Here is a 23,337-nt window from a genome sequence, read left to right on the forward strand (position 1 = left end):
TTTCCTTGCGCTGCTTTCCTTGCATACTTCCGAATGCCAAGTTTGGACCACATTGATAAAGGTTTAGGAGCATATCCACTGCCGTCTACAGGTGACGCATAAATTGACAGCTCTCGAGTCGCTCAAAAATTAGAGCTCAGCCCGCATATTCTTTCAAATCTTGGTGAAGCAGCACTGAGTAACTGCTCATAATGAGTTAGGTTTACTGTTAAAAGTTGCCAGAGCTCAGCATAGGAGTTAAGAAAGCGAGGCCCCGTTTATTGCAATTTTCTACTTTCCTCTGCTGGCAGTAGTTATTTACATAGGAAATGGTTCCATGATCATTGACAATCCTGTGGCATCTATGGCGTGCTGCTGGAGCGAGCCGATGATTTTCAAAGGGTTATTAGCTGTTGGTTATCATAGCAGAGCACACTCTTTCCCCCCCTTTATGCCCACATGCATAAGCTTTCCAACAACGTTCACTGGATTGTAATGGCTTTCCTAATCCAGAAACAGTGAGACCATTTGCAGCATCTCCATACAACCATCTATGTAGTCAGGTAATTCAGCATAATCCAGGACCAAACCTCGTACCTTCTTTTCATGGCTTTGTAACAGAGTAAGAAGTCTCAGAACACCAGGTTAAAGTCCAACAGGTTTATTTGAAACCACGAGCTTTCGATGCATAGCTCCTTCATCAGGTGAGCTACGCTTCGAAAGCTCATGATTCCAAATAAACCTGTTGGACTTTAACCTGGTGTTCTAAGACTTCTTACTGTGCCCACCCCAGTCCAACGCCGGCATCTCCACATCATTGTAACACCACACCATTGCAACAGAATGGAAGAGAGTGACATTCATAAGACTACAGGCACTTACATGTTCATTCTGTACGCCTGTGATGGAAATGTACTCTGTGATGAATATAGACAATTTTTATATAGATCATAGATCATAGAATTTACAGTGCAGAAGGAGGCCATTCGGCCCATCGGGTCTGCACCGGCTCTTGGAAAGAGCACCCTACCCAAGGTCCACACCTCCACCCTATCCCCATAACCCAGTAACCGCCGGCCAAGCAATATAGCTTGTATTATTTCTGTTGCAGTAATGCTGTTAAAAGCCTGGGCGAATGTATATATATATATACACAGCTGTTGCAGTAATATGTTTTTAAAACCTTGGTTTAGCATACAGGCAGGCGGTGTGTCTGCAAAAGGTGCAATTAAGATGTTGTAAAGCAAGATCATCATTCACTCTAACCATTTATTTGTTTACAAAGAGAGGCCTCATGGAACTTTGTTATGATTACTGGAGATTCCCTGGAGAGTAGATAATTTGAGATACTGTGGCCAGGATTCTCCGGTATTCGACGGGCGGGCGTACCGGCGCCAAAGAGTGGCGTGAACCACTCCAGCTTCGGGCCGCCTGGAATGTGCGGAATCCTCCACACCTTTGGTGGCTAGGCCGGCGCTGGAGGGGTTGGCGCCGCACCAACCGGCGCCGAAGGGCCTCCGCAGGCCGCGCGAGTTGGCGCATGCGCAGGAGCGCCAGCGTGTTCCCAGAACCACTGGCTTGATTCCTGCGCATGCACAGTGGGTCTCTTCTCCGCGCCGGCCATGGTGGAGTTTTACAGCGGCCGGCACGGAGGGAAAGAGTGCCCCCACGGCATAGGCCCGCCCGCATATCGGTGGACCCCGATCACGGGCCAGGCCACTGTGGGGGCCCCCCCCTGGGGCCAGATCCCCCCGTGCCTCCACCCCCCCCCCGAGGACTCCACAGGCTGCCCGCAGAGCCAGGTCCCGCCGGTAAGAACCTTGTGTAATTCACGCCGGCGGGACTGGCCGAAAACGGGCAGCCGCTCGGCCCACTGCGAAGGGAGAATCGCTGGGGGGGGGGGGGGCGGGCTGCTGCCAACGGCCCCCGACTGGCGTGGCGCAATACCCGCTCCCGCCAAAAAACCGGTGCCGGAGAATTCGGAGGCCGGCTTCGCGCCGTCCCCCGGCGATTTTACATCCCGGAGGGGGGGTCGGAGAATCCCGCCCTGTGTTTAGATTTAGGTAAGCAGGTCATGGGATCTGAGTGGGATAAAAATGATGTAATTGATGGGAGGAGCCAGGACTCTCTGTAGTTCTGTAGTTTCATATGGGTTTGGAAATCTGCTTGGAGGTTTTAAGTTGAGCAGCAGTTTTCGCCAGATGCTGCCAAGTTGAGCAGTAGTCTGACGAAGATAGAAAGATCTGCAAGCTGTTTCCTAAAAGGGTCTCTTTCTCTTCAAGCAGTTTTTCCAAGAAATGTCTGCATAAGTGTTTGCTAACTTTATTTCTAAATGGTTTTTGACGTGAAATGGACTTTGCTTAATTGGAGATAAAGGTGTAAGTTAGGAGTAAATGTGTTTCCTTTTATTTTAAGAATTGTTTAACTGCTAATTGAAAAGCTATTGTCTGTGATGTTAATGTGTTTAATCCTGTGTTAAGAATAAAGATTGTTTTAATATAAAAGCTATCTATTGGTCAGTGGAATCACTCTGGGAGTGAAGTATCTTTCCTCACGGTTTAAAAAAAAGTGTTTGGGGGTCTTGTCCGGTATCCTAACAAATGCTGGGGTCTGGTCCGGGATCATAACAATTCAATTTTTCAAGTACAAAGTGTGTCTACCTCTAAAAGTGCAAACATTAAACAAAACAAGTGGCAATTAAGGCTCCACAGCATTCTGGTGCTGAATATCTTGCTACCCCTCTATCCTTGTGCAGGACAGGAGTTGGTGCAGCCTTATATCGTGCTTGACCATTAACAGGCCCACCTCCTGGTCAAGCTTAGTACCAGCCAAAAAGGGGTGGAAGAAATATGAGCTTTAACGCAGCGTTTTCTTGACGAGGTAATGGCTTATCTGATTGTGGCCTTGACTTTACTTTTCTCTCTACTCCCATATCTTTTGACTCCCCTCAATGGTCTCTTTTTCCTCACCTTTGGACCCCAAGAAAGGGCAAGAAAATTCTGATTTTTATTTTAGTTTGTCATTCATCGACTTTGAATTGCTCGTCATGTCACATAAATTATTTATAAAGTTTAATTTATTAGTGGATTGTGTTTAATAAGGTGGAATGAAACAAAACACAAACAGGTCTAGGTTCTTAGCATTAATGCCCATTACTCTACCCTTTAGTTGAACTTGTTCAGCAGGCCAGTCAATGCTGTCTACAGGAAAGTACATGGGATGAGGGACTATGGGCATTTTTAGTCCATGTAGATTTTCAAATCTCACTACAACTCCAAACTGTCATACAAACCTGGGACACCATCAACTCCCCGAAATCCAGGCACGCCATGATTTCCTTTGGGTCCTGGTGTACCTGGACGTCCAAATCCAGGTGGTCCAGGGGCGCCCACAGGTCCTGGGACACCAGGGTTTCCAGAGGGACCTTGTGGACCTCTGTCACCTTTTGATGAAAATGGAGCCTGCAAACAAACGGTTTTGTAAAATTAGCACTCATTAAATAATCTAATGAATGAGGAAGTATTGTGAATTTTAGGCTTAAAAATCACTTTCCCAATAGGAACATTTATAACAGTTCCGTTATTTAATTATGGCTTAGGTTCATCTCTTAAAAGTTGTTATTCACTCTTCGGGTGTGGACATCACTGGAAAAGCCAACATTTATTGCCCAATCCTTCCTGCTCTTAAGAAGGCAGTGATGGGTCTTCTTCTTGAGCCACCGCACTCTATCTGGTGAAGGCCCTCCCACAGTGCAATAAGGGAGGGAGTTCCAGGAGTTTGACACAGGGATGACCAGGAATAGTGATCTAGCTCCAAGTCAGGATGGTGTGTAACTTTGAGGCGAACATGCATATGATGGTGTTCCTGTGGAACTGCTACCCTTGCCTTTCTGGGTGGTGGAAACTATGCCCGTTGAAGATGCCTCATACCCGACATGCACATTTTTGACGATCTGGGGGCAGGAGCTTTGTTTAAATGTTCAGATGGAGGCAAACAAAGAACAAAGAACAAAGAAATGTACAGCACAGGAACAGGCCCTTCGGCCCTCCAAGCCCGTGCCGACCATACTGCCCGACTAAACTACAATCTTCTACACTTCCTGGGTCCGTATCCTTCTATTCCCATCCTATTCATATATTTGTCAAGATGCCCCTTAAATGTCCCTATCGTCCCTGCCTCCACTACCTCCTCCGGTAGTGAGTTCCAGGCACCCACTACCCTCTGCGTAAAAAACTTGCCTCGTACATCTACTCTAAACTTTGCCCCTCTCACCTTAAACCTATGCCCCCTAGTAATTGACCCCTCTACCCTGGGGAAAAGCCTCTGACTATCCACTCTGTCTATGCCCCTCATAATTTTGTATACCTCTATCAGGTCGCCCCTCAACCTCCTTCGTTCCAGTGAGAACAAACCGAGTTTATTCAATCGCTCCTCATAGCTTATGCCCTCCATACCAGGCAACATTCTGGTAAATCTCTTCTGCACCCTCTCTAAAGCCTCCACATCCTTCTGGTAGTGTGGCGACCAGAATTGAACACTATACTCCAAGTGTGGCCTAACTAAGGTTCTATACAGCTGCAACATGACTTGCCAATTCTTATACTCAATGCCCCGGCCAATGAAGGCAAGCATGCCGTATGCCTTCTTGACTACCTTCTCCACCTGTGTAGCCCCTTTCAGTGATCTGTGGACCTGTACTCCTAGATCTCTTTGACTTTCAATACTCTTGAGGGTTCTACCATTCACCGTATATTCCCTACCTGCATTAGCCCTTCCAAAATGCATTACCTCACATTTGTCCAGGTTAAACTCCATCTGCCATCTCTCCGCCCAAGTCTCCAGACAATCTAAATCCTGCTGTATCCTCAGACAGTCCTCATCGCTATCCGCAATTCCACCAACCTTTGTGTCGTCTGCAAACTTACTAATCAGACCAGTTACATTTTCCTCCAAATCATTTATATATACTACAAAGAGCAAAGGTCCCAGCACTGATCCCTGTGGAACACCACTGGTCACAGCCCTCCAATTAGAAAAGCATCCCTCCATTGCTACCCTCTGCCTTCTATGGCCTAGCCAGTTCTGTATCCACCTTGCCAGTTCACCCCTGATCCCGTGTGACTTCACCTTTTGTACTAGTCTACCATGAGGGACCTTGTCAAAGGCCTTACTGAAGTCCATATAGACAACATCTACTGCCCTACCTGCATCAATCATCTTAGTGACCTCCCCGAAAAACTCTATCAAGTTAGTGAGACACGACCTCCCCTTCACAAAACCGTGCTGCCTCTCACTAATACGTCCATTTGCTTCCAAATGGGAGTAGATCCTGTCTCGAAGAATTCTCTCCAGTAATTTCCCTACCACTGAAGTAAGGCTCACCGGCCTGTAGTTCCCGGGATTATCCCTGCCACCCTTCTTAAACAGAGGAACAACATTGGCTATTCTCCAGTCCTCCGGGACATCCCCTGAAGACAGCGAGGATCCAAAGATTTCTGTCAAGGCCTCAGCAATTTCCTCTCCAGCCTCCTTCAGTATTCTGGGGTAGATCCCATCCGGCCCTGGGGACTTATCTACCTTAATATTTTTTAAGACACCCAACACCTCGTCTTTTTGGATCACAATGTGACCCAGGCTATCTACACCCCCTTCTCCAGACTCAACATCTACCAATTCCTTCTCTTTGGTGAATACTGATGCAAAGTATTCATTTAGTACCTCACCCATTTCCTCTGGCTCCACACATAGATTCCCTTGCCTATCCTTCAGTGGGCCAACCCTTTCCCTGGCTACCCTCTTGCTTTTTATGTAAGTGTAAAAAGCCTTGGGATTTTCCTTAACCCTATTTGCCAATGACTTTTCATGACCCCTTCTAGCCCTCCTGACTCCTTGCTTAAGTTCCTTCCTACTTTCCTTATATGCCACACAGGCTTCGTCTGTTCCCAGCCTTTTAGCCCTGACAAATGCCTCCTTTTTCTTTTTGACGAGGCCTACAATATCATTCGTCATCCAAGGTTCCCGAAAATTGCCGTATTTATCTTTCTTCCTCACAGGAACATGCCTGTCCTGTATTCCTTTCAACTGACACTTGAAAGCCTCCCACATGTCAGATGTTGATTTGCCCTCAAACATCCGCCCCCAATCTATGTTCTTCAGGTCCCGCCTAATATTGTTATAATTAGCCTTCCCCCAATTTAGCACATTCATCCTCGGCAGGTGAGTATGTCTGCAATTTTGTGACATTTGAGCATGCACGACATTCTGTGCAAGTACATTCAACTTTGGTAAGCATCCAGGATCGCTACTGAATGGATTGGTGTATGAAAATTAATTGAAATATTGTCCTAATAGAACTTATAAATCAAATCTGGATCTATTTTACCTTTTTATTCGACTTACACTGATGAAGATTTGTGCCAGTTGCTGCTGTGCCAGTTGCCCTTTAACAATTAACAGCTTGCAATAGATTAAGGCCCACCTTCTCAATCTTGCCCGCGCCTGAGATGTGGTGATCCTCAGGTTAAATCACCACCAGTCAACTCTCCTCCCCACAAGGGAAAGCAGCCTATGGTCATCTGGGACTACGGCGACTTTACCCTACCTTAATGTGAACATTAAAGGTTTAAAGCAGATAAAGACTCTAAGATAAAAGTTTCTGAATAACGGTAAGTGTTCCTGCAATATGATTCTTGTAAAACCTGAACAAACCTATTCATTTTTCACCAATTCTAGGATCAGCTATTTATGACCGGGATGCCTCACCACCAGAAAAACGCTGTCCAAAATGACAAAGATCCATGAAAGAAGCAAGAATACAGGTGAAATTCTCAGTAGCATCCACTCTTGTATCATTGGGTTTCTTCAGCCTCACCGGGTGTGCCGTATACATCATTTTCCAGTCAGTTAGATATTTTATCAGATACAATAAGATTATGGTAATGGTACTGACCCGGTAACCCAGAAGCTCAAAGCCCACCAAGGTGTGTTGTGAATTGAAGTCAGTAAACCTGGTAATATGTGGACTAGCACCAGAATATAAATGACAACGAAGGCTGTGACAGTGATTTTAAAAATCCAAGAGGTTGGGCAGCACGTAGCGCAGTGCTTAGCACTGCTGTCTCACGGCGCCGAGGGCCCAGGTTCGATCCCAACCCCGGGTCACTGTCCGTGTGGAGTTTGCACATTCTCCCCGCATCTGCATGGGTCTCACTCCCAAAACCCAAAGATGTGCAGGATAGTTGCATTGGCCACGCTAAATTGCCCCTTAATTTAAAATAAAATCCAACAGGTTCACAAATGCCATTCTGGAAAGATATCCTACCACACCCACTTGATCTGGTTTACAGATGATTCCAGTCCAAGGCGAGAGGCAGATGCTTAACGCTCCATGAAGTAATTGATCAAGTCATTCAGATGTAATCAAGACGGTGATTCACCACCAACTTCTTGACTCAACTAGGGAGGGTAATGAAAATGGTCTTGACCCCAAGATCATAAGTTGTAGGAGCAGAAGTAGGCTATTTGGCCCTCAAGTCTGTTCCGCCATTCAATGAGATCATGGCTGATCTGATATAATCTTCAACTCCACTTACCCACCTTATCCTCATAACCCTTGATTCCCTCACTGATTAAAAATTGAGAACACATCCTGAGAATAATGAAAGAAAATGCTAGCTGTACAGTCCAGTCAGATGGTCACTCTAGTGTCCTAACTAGTTAAGTGTGTGAAGCACATCGGATATGCCTTTTGGGACATAGGGGGAGATGGCAGTGCAGTGGTAATGTCATTGGACCAGTAACCCAGAGATCCAGGCTAATGCTCTGGGCAGTGAATCCCACCACAGTAGTTGATGGAATTTGAATTCAGTTAATAAATCTGGAATATGGAGCTAATCTCAATAACCATGACCACAATCATCGATTGTTGCAAAAAAACATCTAGTTTACTCAGGTCCTTTAGGAAAGGAAATCTGCCATCCTTACCTGGTCTGGCCTACATGTGACTCCAGACCCACAGCAACATGGTGGACACTCAATTACCCCCTGAAATGGCCTAGCTAGCCAAGCCACTCAGCTCAAGGGCAATTAGGGGTGGGAAACAAATGTCGTCGGCCTTGCCTGTGATGCCCACATCCCATGAAGAAAAAAAAAATCCTGTTCAGCCATTTATTCCGAGGTACAAGCCTTGCTTCAGTGACACTTCTCTGAGCAGGAAGTTGTGCATTTAAACACACTCCAGAGGCTTGAACACTGGCTGTAGAAAATGGGGTGACCTGTAAAATTAGGTGAGCGATTCACTATCACTAATTTTAGACACAGACATAGAATTTACAGGGCAGAAGGAGGCCATTCGGCCCATCGAGTCTGCACTCGTATGTCATGAAAAAGAGTAGAAGAATAAATTCATTGAATCTTCAGTAATTAAAATGGGGTAGAAGAGCTTTAATAATTTTACAGGTCCAGTGTTGCTTGGCAGAATATTAGGGACTGATTTGCTTATTGCTGCTGGGCCAGAATTTGGCAATGTGGGAAGAAGATTGCAGCATAGCATTTACCATAAACCTTCTCACTGCTGTTCCACCTGTCTCTGTTCAAAATGGGGAGCCGAGGCCTCTGTCAGAAACAGGCAGATGCCCCTTTAGCCCATGCAGTTGGGGATCTGCTAGTGCTAGTAAGGCTTTGATCCAATAATAATAATCTTTATCAGTGTCACAAGTAGGCTTACATTAACACTGCAATGAAGTTATTGTGAAAAGCCCCTAATCGCCACACTATGGCGCCTGTTCGGATACACTGAGGGAGAATTCAGAATATGCAATTCACCTAAGAAGCATGTCTTTCGGGACTTGTGGGAGGAAACCGGAGCACCTGGAGGAAACCCACACAGACACGGGGCGAACGTGCAGACTCCACACAGACAGTGACCCAAGCCGGGAATCGAACCCGGGTCCTTGGCGCTGGGAAGCAACAGTGCTAACCACTGTGCTACCATGCTGCCCATAAAGGGGTGTTGATGTTGAGGAGATGCTGGAGGCTGCATTGAAAACTTTATAGGTAAGCTTTTAAATGTTTTTTTGAGGAGCACATGAATATAACGAACTGCAGGGGAAAACCGATCTGCAAACTTCAACATTTAGAAACTCTTATGCCAGTAGCACTACAATTTACTGCTCAAAAATCTACTTTTGTGCCCAACACAAATGTCAGGAAGCAGTTGTTCATACAGACTACCTTCAACAGCTGAATTGGTCACTAAGAAATAATTCGATGTCATAATGGGAGCATTGATATTGTAGAAAACTGGGAATAAATGGCCTGAAGCCCTTTTTATCTGAAGGAGAGTCGTACGACTCGAAACGTTAGCTCGGTTTCTCTCTCCACAGATGCTGCCAGACCTGGCGAGCCGTTCCAGCATTTTCTGTTTTCATTCCAGATTTTAGGCATTCGCAGGATTTTGCTTTAATTCCTTTTTCAACTAAACCCTCTTTGTGATATGAATCAAGCAATCTATATTCTTTATTGGAACGATTATCAGTGGAGGAACAGAGACACACATCTATCACCATGTTTAAAAGTATATTTCTACCTTTTGCATTGACTGCAGTTGGGAGTAACTGACAAAGTGATTCATGAGGTCAAGTGGTAAAGCGCAGATGCGGCAAATCCATAGACCCTTTGATGTCATTGGAGGAAGTGACAATAAATCAATCAATCAATCAATGGCATGCCCCTTGAGGTCCACCCAATCAATGTTCTGGTACACGGTTTTAAAGCTTTTAAGCAGAATTTAATTATTTTAACTTTTGAAAACACCTTTCAATTGTTTTTACAAGTTTGCCTTCAAGTAATTACAAGTGGCTTTGAATGTTTACAAGTGTTTACAGGTGCCTTTAGGTATTTTCAGGAGCTGGGGGCCCAGGGCAAGGCTACTGAGCCAGAAGATGTGGGGTGTGGGTTTTTTTGAAAATTCTTTATATGTACCTGCAGTACCCATTGTTTCTTTAGGTGGCACTATGATACACACATCCAATATTAAAGTCTTTTCATCGAATAGTGAAATCATAAGCAGGGGGCCATTTGGCCTATTGCATCATGCTAGCTCTCTGTGACAGCAACTCAGCTGGTCCCACTCCCATGTCTTTTCCCCGTAGCCTGCAATGCTATTTTTTGTTCAGATAATTATCCAATTTGCTTTTGAATTGGGTAAAAGCAAATTACTGCGGATGCTGGAATCTGAAACCAAAAAGAAAATGCTGGAAAATCTCAGCAGCATCTGAAGGGAGATAAAAGAGCTAACATTTTGAGTCCAGATGATCCTTTTTCAAAGCTAAAGACAGAGAAAGTGGGAAATATTTATACCGTGGAGTGAGAATGAAAGATGGGTCATAGCCACAGAAAACCTGGGAAACAGAAAGCAAGGGGAAAGAGTGCTAATGGCAGTCCCCAGAGAGAACACAAGATATGAAAGGCCAAACTGCAGAAAAACTAACATCAGAGGGTAAACTGTGACAGATGTAGATGTGGGGGGAGGGGGAAGCAAAGGGGAGAAAGGGTAACAAAAGGTGGATGAGATGGGGGGGGGGGGTGTGAACATATATAAAGAAAGACAAGTGACAAGGAAATGGTAAAAAACAGCTAAAATGAAATGGGGTGAAAACAAATGGGTCGAGGTGAGGTAGAGCTGATCATCTGAAGTTGTTGAATTCGATGTTGAGACCAGAAGGCTGTAGCGTGCCTAACCGGAAGATGAGATGTTGTTCCTCTAGTTTGCGTTAAGCTTCACTGAAAATTGTAGCAGGCCAAGGACAGACATGTGGGCATGGGAGCAGGGTCGTGTGTTAAAATTGCAAGCAACGGGAAGGTCAGCGTCCTGAATACGCACAGACCGAAGGTGCTTAGCAAAGTGATCACCCAAACGCAGACTGTGGCTATTAGCACCCGTTTCCCTGGGTTTCTGTGGCTATGACTCATCTTTCATTCTCTCTCCACAGTATAAATATTTCCCACTTTCTCTTTCTTTAGCTTTGGTAAAAGGTCATCTGTACTTGAAAAGTTAGCTCTTTTATCTCCCTATAGATGCTGCCAGACCTGCTGAGAGTTTCCAGCATTTTCTTTTTAGTTCCTTTTGAATTGAATCTGTCTCCATCCCACTCTCAGGCACACAGTGCATTCCACATCCTAACCACTCGTTACATAAAATTAATTTTCCGCATTTCACCTCTGGTTCTTTTTCCAAACATTTTAAATCAGTGTCCTCTGGTTCTCGATCCTTGCTCTAAAGGAACAGTCTGTCCAGATTCTGCATGATTTTGAAGACCTCTATCTAAATTCCTCTAAACCTCTTTACCGCCTTCTTGACTGTGTTACAGCCCAAAAGAGCTGAAACAAATAATGAGGTGAGAATGACTATTCTTGACATGAAAACAGCATTTGACTGAGCGTGGCATCAAGGAGCCCTAGAAAAATTGAAGTCAATGGGAATCGGGGGGGGGGGGGGGTTGCAATCAAACATAACACATTGACTGTGATTGTTTGAGGTAAACCATCTCAAACCCTGGACATCAGTGCAGACGTTCCTCAGGGCGATGACCTAACCATCTTCAGTTGTTTCATCAATGGACTTAACATAAGGCCAGAAGTGTGGATGTCCATTGATGATTGAACAGTGGTCAGTACCATTCACAACCCCTCAGATACTGAAGCAGTCCGTGTACATATGCAATAAGAACTGGGCAACATTCAAGCTTGGACTGATAAGTGGAAAATAACATACATGCATGACTGTGCCAGCAATGGCCATCTCTAACAAGAAATAATCTAACCATCTCCCCTTGACGCTCAATGGCATTACTTTTGCTGAGCCCCCACCATCGCATCCTGCCATTGACTAGCAGCATAACTGGACTTGTCATGTAAGTACTTTGGCCATAAGAGCAAATCAGAGGCTGGATATTCTACAGGAGTAACCTGCTGACTCTCCAGAGTGTGTCCACCATTTACAGCAGGGTTTTTCAAAGTGCGGGTTGTGACCCATGGGTGGGTCGCAGGCGGGTTTCAGGAGGGTCATGGAATGATTGTTTGTGCCATTCCCATGGTGGTTCTGGTCGTGGGACAAGCGCGCAACAGCCACTACCGGCTTTTTACGTCGAGAATGGCAGCCACTACTGCCTTTAATTGGAAATATGGCTGTGTGGAGCCTCCTGGCCAGAAGTGGCAGCAGAGAGCAGGTCATGTGCCCTGAATGCACACTTGTTGTCAAGCACGCTCCAGTTACGTGCTTTTGGTGCCAAATCATGAAGCAGTGATGGCTTCCATTTTCCAGCTGCTGGCACGCAAGGCAAGTGAACTGTGAAGATTAATGGTTTTATTAACAGTAAGAGACGGCCAGAGACTCAAATAGGCAGTTTGCCTATCAGACAGGATCTCAGAACAGAATCTGCTGCAGAGAGCTGCTCGGGAGAGTCCAGGGCAGGACAGAGCAGTGCTTGTGTTATCTCTGTATGGAGCTCCAGGCCATCTGGTTAACAGTCTACAAAGAAGAAACTTAACTCGGGAACAAAGCAGTACAAAGATGATTTATTGAGGTACGTTTTTGTCAATTGTGTCAATGCAAATAAGGATGCAAAGCCCAAGTGTGTTGTATGCAGGGAAGTACTGGCAAATGAGAGGAGAAGTTTCTGATTTTGAAAGAGAAGTGGCGGGTTAAAAATTCCTTTTCCGGTTGAGACCCCAGAGTCAGTTATTAACTTAGAGATGACTCCAAATTAAAAGACTATGCTGCTGTAGCTGACCTGTAATATCACATTAAAAACATGCCAAAAGCCCACAAGGCTGTCAGCATTCTGGTGTAGTATCTCCCAGGAGTTTCCAGTGCTGAGTAAAACATGCATTTTGTTGCTATTGTCCTTCACGATGACCTAAATGCGCAAAGTTGGTTTTCAGCTTCTATAAATTTGAAGAGTACAAAAGATCTGGTTGAAGTCTGCATCTGATATACACATTGCCCTCTCCTCCTTTGAACCTGTTCAAGTGAGATCGCGAGGACAAAGCAAGCTCCGCTTTTGCATTTTTGCAAAGGTAAGCAAACATGGCGTGGGTCACGCAGGTCGGCCAGCATGGGTTGTGAAGATCGGACGGTTGGCAAAAGTGAGTCCCGGGGCAGCACGGTAGCCTTGTGGATAGCACAATTGCTTCACAGCTCCAGGGTCCCAGGTTCGATTCCAGCTTGGGTCACTGTCTGTGCGGAGTCTGCACATCCTCCCCGTGTGTGCGTGGGTTTCCTCCGGGTGCTCCGGTTTCCTCCCACAGTCCAAAGATGTGCGGGTTAGGTGGATTGGCCATGATAAATTGCCCTTAGTGTCTAAAATTGCCCTTAGTGTTGGGTGGGGTTGCTGGGTTATGGGGATAGGGTGGTGGTGTTGACCTTGGGTAGGGTGCTCTTTCCAAGAGCCGGTGCAGACTCGATGGGCTGAATGGCCTCCTTCTGCACTGTAAATTCTATGAATCTATGAAAAAAAGTTTGAAAAACACTGCTCTATAGGACCCAGGTCAGGAGAGTGATGGACTACTCTCCACTTGCCTGGATAAGTGCAGTTCCAATAGCACTCAAGAAATTCAACACCATCCAGGAAAAAGCCTGCTTGATCGGCAACCCAATTACCAATCACCACCTTAAACATTCACTCCCTCCATGACTGACAATTAGTGGCAGCAGCATGTACGATCTACAAGATGCACTGCAGCAACTTGCCAGGTCTCCGTTGACAGCACCTTCCAGACCCATGATCCTGTACCACCTAGAAGAAAAAGGACAGCAGATACATGGAAACACCACCTCTTGCAAATTCCCCTCCAAGACCTTACTGATGTGGAAATGTATTGCTATCCTTCACTCTTACTGGGTGCAAAACCTGGAACTCTCTTCTGTGAAACACTGTGGGTGCACCTACACCCCGTGTATTGTAGTGGTTCAAAAGCTGGCCCACCACGACCTGCTTAAGGGCAATTAAGGAGGGCATTGTGAGCTGCACGCTTGATGCATTGGTGGGGGGTCTATGTAGATGACATGTGTGGGCACAGCTGCCGGGCATGGGTGGGTTGTTCTGGTGGGTGCCAGGGTGGGTTGGGGCACAGGCGCGGTATTATGCTGGGGGGTGAGTGGTGCTGGGTGCAAGCCACTGACTTGTTGGGTGGGGGAGGGGGAACGGTGGCGGTCTGGGGGTGGCAGGCGGGACCAATGCCAAGAGGCTTCCGTCAACGTAGCCGTGCGGTCCGGTGGAGGTCCTTGGTCTTCTTCCTGCACTGGATTCCGTTCTTCCCGGTCACGCTGCCTGGACTGCTAGCTGCTGCCACTGCCTCCCAGGTGGCATTGATGGCCCTATGGCTGATCCTCTGACCCCCTCAGGGGAACAGGGTACCCCGTCTCGCCTCCACAGCGTCCAGCAGCCTGACCAGTTTGGCATCTCCGAAGCGTGGAGCAGGTCTCCGTTTTGGCATGGCTGTGTGTTGTCTGGAGTGTGTTCGGAGGAAGCTGTTTATGAACTGCTCCCTTTTGATAGCGGGGAGCTGTCGGGCGCGATCCAGGTGAATCAGCTGGTGGCACGTCCATTTCCACCGTGATGCCAGTTGGAGATCTTTTCCGGCACTAATTCAGGTTAGATATCAGCAATGGTCTCGCCAGATTGGCCATCGGGAAGCACACGGGAAGTCACACCTGCTACGGCACTTAATGCTTCTCCTGTTAGATCGTGGCTGAGATTTTTTATGTCCACTTGATATTGCAAATGGGGCCTTGGTTTAAGGTCTCATGCAAAAGAAGGCAACTCTGACAGTGCAGCTCTCCTTCAGTAGTGCAGTGCACTGAAGTGCCAGCCTAGATATTGTGCTGAATGTCCGGATTCAACAGGAACATCAGCTTGTAATTATAAAGAGCTTTTAACATCGTAAAAAATGCCACATCCTTCCTTCGCAGGAGCATTATCAGGCAAGATTTCTCATAAGGAGAAATTAGAACAAAAAGGTAAATTTTAAGGAGTGTCTTGAAGGAGGAAAGAGAGGTAGAATGAACATGTTTAGGGATGGTAAGTCCAGAGTATAGGACCTCACAAGTTGAAAAGATGGAGCAATTAAAATCAGAGATGCATAAGAGGCTCGGATTGAAAGACACAAATACCTCAGTGGGTTGGAAGACTGGAGGAGATTGGAGAGATAGGGAGGGAGGAGGTTATGGACGGACTTGAAAACAAGGATGAGAACTGTAAAATCAAGGTTTGCCTAACAGGAAGTAAATGTAGGTCAGCGAGTACAGGGTGATGGGACTTGGTGCAAGTTAGGATGTGGGCAGCACAGTTTTGAATGAACTGAGCAGAGAGAACTCTGAACAATATCAGCTAATTCGGAGGCCAGGAAGGGAATTTAGTTGGTTAGCAGTTTAGTGGGAACAGGATTGAGGGAGCAGGGGGTGGGTCCCATGGACAGGAGGAGCTCGGAGGGGGTATGGGGAAGGGAAATAAGAGAAAGATGCAATTTCAGGGCCAGGGCACGGGGGAAACCTGAGAGGATATTTGGCCCGGTGAGTTAGTGGAAAAGAGAGAAGCAGTGGTGCTCTCAACCTTAATGGAAAATAAGTCCTTGAGCTCTTGTTGCTGGAGGTGTGTACAGGAGATTCAAAGAGAATGCTAACATCTAATTAAAGCTGACACCAGAACAAATGACAGGATGAAAGTACTGACTGGGTCACCCTTAGTTCCTTGGCGTCCTTGTGGTCCTGGTTGACCAGGTACTCCGTCATTTCCTCGCCTTCCTGTATTCCCAGGGAAGCCCTGATCACCTTTGTTTCCTTTTTCACCTTGGCCACCACCAATTCCTGGATCACCCTTCAATCCTGGTGGTCCGACAAAACCTGGAGAGCCTGGAGAACCCTAGAAGGTTGGTGGCCAAAAAATAGAAGCAACAATGTGAAGATAGAAAAAACAGGGTATTCCAATCAGCAAAATACATGTGAACATACGAATTGGGAGCAGGAGTAGTCGGTTCAGAACCTCAAAACTGCTCCGCCATTTACGGAGATCATGGCTGGTCTGAATGTGGCCTCAACTCCACATTCCACCTACCCATGATAACCTTTGATCCCTTGTTAGTCAAGAATCTATCTAGCCCTGCCTTAAAATTGTTCATTCCCCATGCCTCCACTGCTCTCTGGAAATAAGAGTTCTATGGACCCACAACCCTCTTGAGAGAAAGATTTTTTCCTCATCTCCATCTTAAATGAGCGACTGCAGAATTTTTTAAAACTGTGTCCTCTAATTCTAGCTTCCCTTACAAGGGAAACATCCTTTCAAAATCCACCCTGTCAAGATAATCCCAGAATCTTATATTCTTCAATACGATCATCGTTCAGTCTTCTAAACTTCAATGGATACAGCCCCAGCCTGTCCAGGCTTTCCCTCCATCCAGGTATGAGTTTAATGAATCTTCTCTGAACTGCTTCTCATGAATTTATATCCTTTTTTTAAATAAGAAGACAAAAACTGTACACAGCACTCTACATGTGGTGCTCAATGCCTTGTTCAATTTGTAGCAAATCCCTACTTTTATATTCCATTACATTTACAATAAATGACTACATTCCATTTGCCTTCCTAATCATTTGCTGTACCTGCATACTAACTTTTCCTAATTCATGTACTGCGACACTCGGATCCCTCTGTACCTCAGCGTTCTGCAAATTCTCTCCATTTAAATAATATGCTACTTTTCTATTCTTCCTGCCAAAGTAGGCAAGTTCACGATTTCCCACTTTCATTCAATCTACCAACTTTTTGCCCAATCACTTAACATATCTATGTCCTTTTACAGATCCTTATGTCCTCTTCACAACTTACTTTCCCATCTATTTGTTATAACCCACACAAGACCTATGGGTTTGGAGCAATCAGTCTCCCCATAAGTCTCGGCGAGGACAAGCTCGGACACTAAGTGTAAATAGTTGAGGACCCAGCACTAATGCCTGTGTCACATCTTGCCTACTTTCTGTTTCATGTTAGCTAACCAATCCTCTCCCCATGCTAATATGTTATTCCCCTACAGCATGAACTCTTAATTTGCATAATATCCTTTGATGTGGCACCTTGTCAAACGCCTTTTGAAAATCCATGTATGGCTCATCAACAGGTTCTCCTTTATCCATGTTGCTTATTACTTCCTCAAAGAACTCCAATAAATGGTTTCACAAAACCATGCTGATAAAGTTTAAGATTTTCTCAATGTTCTGCCATAATCTCCGTAATAATAGATTCCTGCAATTTCCCTAAGACAGATCTTTAACTCTAATTCCTGTAACTTCCTGCTTTCTGCCTCCTTGCTTTCTTGAATAGTGGTGTCACATTTGTTATTTTCCAATCTGATGTGACCTTTCCAGGATCTAGGGAATTTTGGGAAATTAAAGCCAATGCATCTACTATCTCAGCAGCCACTTCTTTTAAGACCCTACAATGCAAGTCACCAGGACCTGATAGTTGTCAGCCTTTAGTTCTAATCATTTTCTCAGTCTCCTTTCCCTGGTTATTGAAATTATTTTCAGGTCCTCCCTCCCTTTCACCTCCTGATTCACAATTATTTCTTGGAAGTTATTTGTATCCTTCTAGAGTGAAGACAATTCATCTGCTATTTCCTTATTTCCCACAATAATTCCCCCTTCTCACTCTCTAGTGGACATACGCTCACTTTAATTTTTTCCTTTTTAAATTCCTGTAGGGCTCTTGCTGTCTGATTTTATATTTCTAGCTAATTTTCTCTGATACTCTAATTTCTCCCTCCTTATTAATCTTTTCATGATGTGGAGATGCCGGCGTTGAACTGGGGTGAGCACAGTACAAAGTCTTACAACACCAGGTTAAAGTCCAACAGGTTTGTTTCGATGTCACTAGCTTTCGGAGCGCTGCTCCTTCCTCAGGTGAATGCAGAGGTCTGTTCCAGAAACACATATATAGACAAATTCAAAGATGCCAAACGATGCTAGGAATGCGAGCATTAGCAGGTGATTAAATCTTTACAGATCCAGAGATGGGGTAACCCCAGGTTAAAGAGGTGTGAATTGTATCAAGCCAGGACAGTTGGTAGGATTTTGCAGGCCAGATGGTGGGGGATGAATGTAATGCAACATGAATCCCAGGTCCCGGTTGAGGCCGCACTCATGTGTGCGGAACTTGGCTATAAGTTTCTGCTCGGCGATTCTGCGTTGTCGCGGGTCCTGAAGGCCGCCTTGGAGAACGCTTACCCGGAGATCAGAGGCTGAATGCCCTTGACTGCTGAAGTGTTCCCCGACTGGAAGGGAACATTCCTGCCTGGTGATTGTTGCGCGATGTCCGTTCGTTCGTTGTCGCAGCGTCTGCATGGTCTCGCCAATGTACCACGCTTCGGACATCCTTTCCTGCAGCGTATGAGGTAGACAACGTTGGCCGAGTCGCACGACTATGTACCGCGTACCTGGTGGGTGGTGGTCTCACGTGTAATAGTGGTATCCATGTCGATGATCTGGCACGTCTTGCAGAGAATGCTCGCATTCCTAGCATTGTTTGGCATCTTTGAATTTGTCTATATATGTGTTTCTGGAACAGACCTCTGCATTCACCTGAGGAAGGAGCAGCGCTCCGAAAGCTAGTGACATCGAAACAAACCTGTTGGACTTTAACCTGGTGTTGTAAGACTTTGTACTATTAATCTTTTCGGCATTCTTTGTTGTTCTCATATTCTGTCTAATCTTCATTTATAATGGTGCATCCTTTCCTTAGAAACTTTCTTTCTCATTGGAATGTATATTTTCTGAGTATCCTGAAATGTCACCTTAAATGTCTTCTGCTGTATCTCTACTGGCCCACTCCTTAAACTAATTTTCCAGTTCACTTTAGCCAGCTCTGCCTTCATGCCTTCATAAGTGCACTTATTTAAGTTTAAAACACTGGTCTTAGACCCATTCTTCTCTCCCTCAAACTGAATATAACATTCAACCATATTATCTGTGCTACCTATGGGTGACTTCATTATGAGATTATTAATGAATCCAGTCTCATTAGACATTATTGGATCTAGTACAGCCTTCTCCCCTGTTGGCACTACAATGTGCTGCTCTAAGAAACTGCCCCGAAAATGTCCCATCACCTTGATTACCACCGTTCCTTTCTCAAAACCCCTCATTATTTCTTCCTGAATGTCCCATCCTACAGTCCTACAGCACATCATTTTAAGTGTGGAAATTTGCTGTTAGGGAGAAAAAGAGTAATCATTTGTTTCTTGTTGCCAATGTTTTGCTGCTTTTCTCTTTATTCTGAATTTTATGGTTGGATACTGAAGGTTAGTGAGAAAGAATGAGACTTGCATTGCATCTTTCAAAACCACCAAACATCTCAAAGCACTTTACAGCCAATGAAGTCCTTTTGAAATGTTTATGCTTTTATAATGTAGGAAATGTTGGAGCCAATATGAGCACAGACCGGAGGGATCTGTTTTTTGTGATGTTAACTGACACCAGGGATGACATTCATGTCTTCAGAATTGTGTCACAGGAACTTTTTCACCACCCGAGAGAGCAGGCAGCATTCCATTTCAGCTCCTCGTCTGAGAGTGCAGCATTCTCTCAGTGCTGCACTCAAATGTCAGCTTTAATTTTTGTGCTCAAGTCCGAGCATAGAACTTGAACCAACGACCTTCTATCTCAGAGGCAAAAAAGCGACGAATTGAGGCAGGACTGAAACAAAGCTGTGATTGTCAGGAAAACAAAGTTAGTTTTAAGGGATTTATATTTGTATTGGTAAACAGTAAAAATATGGTATAGTTTTAAATATTCCTGGAAAGGTAAAACATATAGTTAGATTCATGCCGAGTAGTTAGATTCATGCCGAACAAAGGTGTTTGTATGTGTGGGGCTTGGTTCGTTCCAACTCTCTTTCCATTGTGCTTAGAGAGGGCTATGGTGTGAAAAAGGGCTTAAGCATGTGGGCACTGCTTAGCAACTTGTAAGGTAAAAAGCTCTTAAGTTTTAGTATTTTGAGAGCATTTAGAGACAGGGGACAGGATTATACGTTTGGGAGACTATGTTCTCCCGTCAGAGTTGAATTGCACCTGATTTGTTCTCCTGCTGGGAGCACAAAACAGGAAGCAATTCCCAATCCTTAGCCATGCAGCTTTTGCATGGTGAGGATTGCAAAGGATTCACCAGGGAGTCCCACTGTCGGGCTGATTCACTGAGTGTCTTTAAGACAGAGATAGATAGGTTCTTGATTAATAAGGGGATCAGGGGTTATGGGGTAAAGGCAGGAGAATGGGGATGAGAAAATGTCAGTCATGATTGAATGGCGGAGCTGACTCGGTGGGCCGAGTGGCCTAATTCTGCTCCTATATCTTATGGTCTTATGATATTTTGAACGGGCGGCCCGATAACGAAGTCCCGCAGTTGGGTTCCCTCCCCCCCAACACAGCCCCCCTGGGGTTTTCTGGATCGCCACCCCCTCCCCCAACAGAGCCCCCACAAGGCTGCCTAAGTAAAGAGAAACCCCACATAGACCCCCTAAATAAATTGGCTCTGTAGCGACCTCCCAGAAGAGAGACCCCTGTCAGGAAGCCCCCCAGAAGAGAGACCACTGTCTGGAAGCTATAGAGCAGTCCAGACAGAAGCAGTGAAAATAATCACTACTTAGCACTCAAATGGGCGATACACCTGCTGGCTCAGGCAGAGGAAGCATCGTCTGTCAATTCCTGAAAAGAGCAAACCAGTCAGCTGGTTTAAACACCTTAACATCTTTGATCTGATCAATCATTTCTCTTTATATTACTAGGCTGTGATGGACAGCTTCCCCCCCGCCCCTCCAGCATTGTTCCATTCATCTTCCTTCATTGTTCAGTAACTTTGAAGTGGTTAAGCTTTGATTGACAGCTCCTGGACCACTTCAAACAAAGTTAATTTCTGTTAGTTTTACAACTGAACACTTCAAAATCACTCAACCATGAAAGATATTAATGGAAAGCACTGAACTCTGTTTGAAGTAGTCCAGGAGCAGTCAATCGAAACTTGATGTTTATAAAATTGCAGTTATTTTCACAGCTGACCACTTCAAAATTACTCAACTGTGAAGGGAGATGAATGGAACAATCCTGACAGCTGTGTGTGAATGCTGTCATTCACAGCCTCATAAGATCAAAGACAAATGAATGAATGGCTTGCAGAACAAAGAGCTGAGGGTGTTTAAACACAGCTGACTGGTTTTCTCTTCCAGTAATTGACAGGTGCTGCTTCCTCTGTCTTAGTCAGCAGGCATATTGTCAGGTGAATGTTATAGCTCTGATTTTTTTTAGTGCCTCTGTCTGGAATGCTATCTAGCTTCTAGACAGCGGTCTCTCTTCTGGGGGCCTTCCTGACAGGGGTCTCTTTTCTGGGAATCTGTGGGGGTCTTTTTATTTAGGATGTGTCTTGGGGGGGTGCTCTTTATTTAGAGGATCTCTGTAGCGTATCTCCTTATTTAGGGGGTCTCTATGGGGGTACTCTTTATTTAGGTGGTCTCCCGAGGGTGGCGGCGGGTCTCGTGGCAGTGGGGTGGGCAGGTCTTGCATTGTGGGGGGCAGAAGATGGCTCTCTGTTGGACTTCGGGGGCAGCTCCCTTAAAAAGGTACCCCCTTGGCCCACCGTATAAAATACATGCTTGTCAGGAACTCCACCAATTCTTGCCCACATAATTCCCGGCCCAGAGGACCAGAGAATCACGAGGGCTGGGGAATATGGTGTCGGGCCCGGTAATAGGATGCAAATGCAAATGTGCTTTATTACCCATTTGCATCTACCCGCTGGCACAGGGCACGGATCTCAATCCCAATGCCAGCGGGGGGTCCAGAGCATCGGAACCGGGTACGCTGGATTCTCTGCTGCATCGGGAACTGCGCTATCAGCAGCGTGAGGCAGAAAATCCAGCGCAGGTGCCTGTGGTGATGATGGCTGGGGGCGGGGTGGGGGGGCAGCAATTATATTTAAGGCACCTGAAGTTAAGGTAACAAAGACCAAGGTATTGTTCAGAGATTTTCAAGGAAGAATGTACTAAATACTCTAAGTTACGAGCCAATTACCATAACTAGATGTAAAATGGAACAGTAGGCTTCATAGGTAGATGAAATGTTTTATGTCATTTTAATATCATCTGGGAATCAAAAGTTAGAGCAATTGTCAGCGGTTTGCACAGGAGTCAAGACAAAGAAATCCTAAAGGAGTTGGTGTGAAATCCTGGACTGGATTTACTGTTAAAAGTGGAGCTGAAGCTTTGTTGGAAAGTATCATTTGTAAAACTTGGATTGGATTTCAGAATGCAAACAGCCAAGGAAAAGCATTATTATGAGAGAAGAGCTTAAAGCGTGGTTTTGAGGAATGAAGTTTGAAAACTCTCAGGGGACAATCATCTGCGGGGGGAGGGGGGAGGCAGGGATTCTGTGGAGAAAACCACAGGCACTAATGTGAGTTTGAGCAGAGTGTGTATTTGACCACAGCCATCTTGTGTGCTTAAAAAGGACTTTTTTGTCAATGAGACCATTGCAGTTTAAGATATACTTTGTAATCCATGTTAATCTCTACATCTGTGTGCATTTGGCAAGCTAAGGAGGGAGTAATGGTGTATTGTATCATAATGCGATGTTTTCATGTTCGATAAATGTTTTTTTTCTTGTTAAAATAAATTAGCGGCTCTGTGACTCTGTTCCTCCATGTTTGATATTAAAAAAAATAAAAGTTACAATCTTCTGAGCCAGGGTTCCATCTGGGATCTTACCGTCCTGTTATAACACCAACTGGGATCACAACAGTGATCCTGTTCACAGAACTATCAGCTGAAAGACCCATGCATTTGGAGTGTTGGGAGGGGCGGGGGGGGGGGGGGGGGGGGAAGGGTACACTTGCATGAAGGTGGCCACAAAATTATTCCAACTATTCTAACTGTGTTGGAATAAAAACAGCCAGTCATAAAAACACATTATCTGGTCATGAATCACATTGCTATATCTGGGAATTTGTTGTCCACATATTGGCTGCTATTTTCCTACATTACAGCAGTGGCTATGCTTCAAAAGGACTTTGTTGGCTGCAAAGCACTTTTAAGACGTGTGGCGGTCAAGAAAATATGTTATATAATGCAAGTCTTTGCCTCTTAATCTGCAGTTTCAAACAAAGGCACACCAAAGAAACTGATAGAATTTGGAAAGCTTGGTGTTAGTTACTTTGCGACTGTTACTTTAAACTGAATATTTAATGGCTTACCTTCCTCCGGAGACTACAAATTCACTTTGGTCACTGCTATCAGGGCAAATAGCAATGGCAGACAGTTGGTA

General features: G+C 45.2%; 1 protein-coding gene across 1 annotated transcript in view; it reads right to left on the bottom strand.

Moving 5' to 3' along the window:
* LOC140389019 (uncharacterized) overlaps positions 1–23,337 on the bottom strand; it is a 142,518-nt gene that overhangs the window by 101,155 nt on the left and 18,026 nt on the right. The window contains exons 7-8 of the mRNA XM_072473186.1: positions 15,711–15,899; positions 3,272–3,440 (exon numbers count right to left, since the gene is read on the bottom strand). Coding sequence (XP_072329287.1) covers positions 3,272–3,440; positions 15,711–15,899 — 358 coding nt within the window. The remainder of the gene's footprint in view (positions 1–3,271; positions 3,441–15,710; positions 15,900–23,337) is intronic.

The sequence above is a fragment of the Scyliorhinus torazame genome, chromosome 14, assembly GCF_047496885.1.
Source record: "Scyliorhinus torazame isolate Kashiwa2021f chromosome 14, sScyTor2.1, whole genome shotgun sequence".
NCBI classification, from domain to species: domain Eukaryota; kingdom Metazoa; phylum Chordata; class Chondrichthyes; order Carcharhiniformes; family Scyliorhinidae; genus Scyliorhinus; species Scyliorhinus torazame.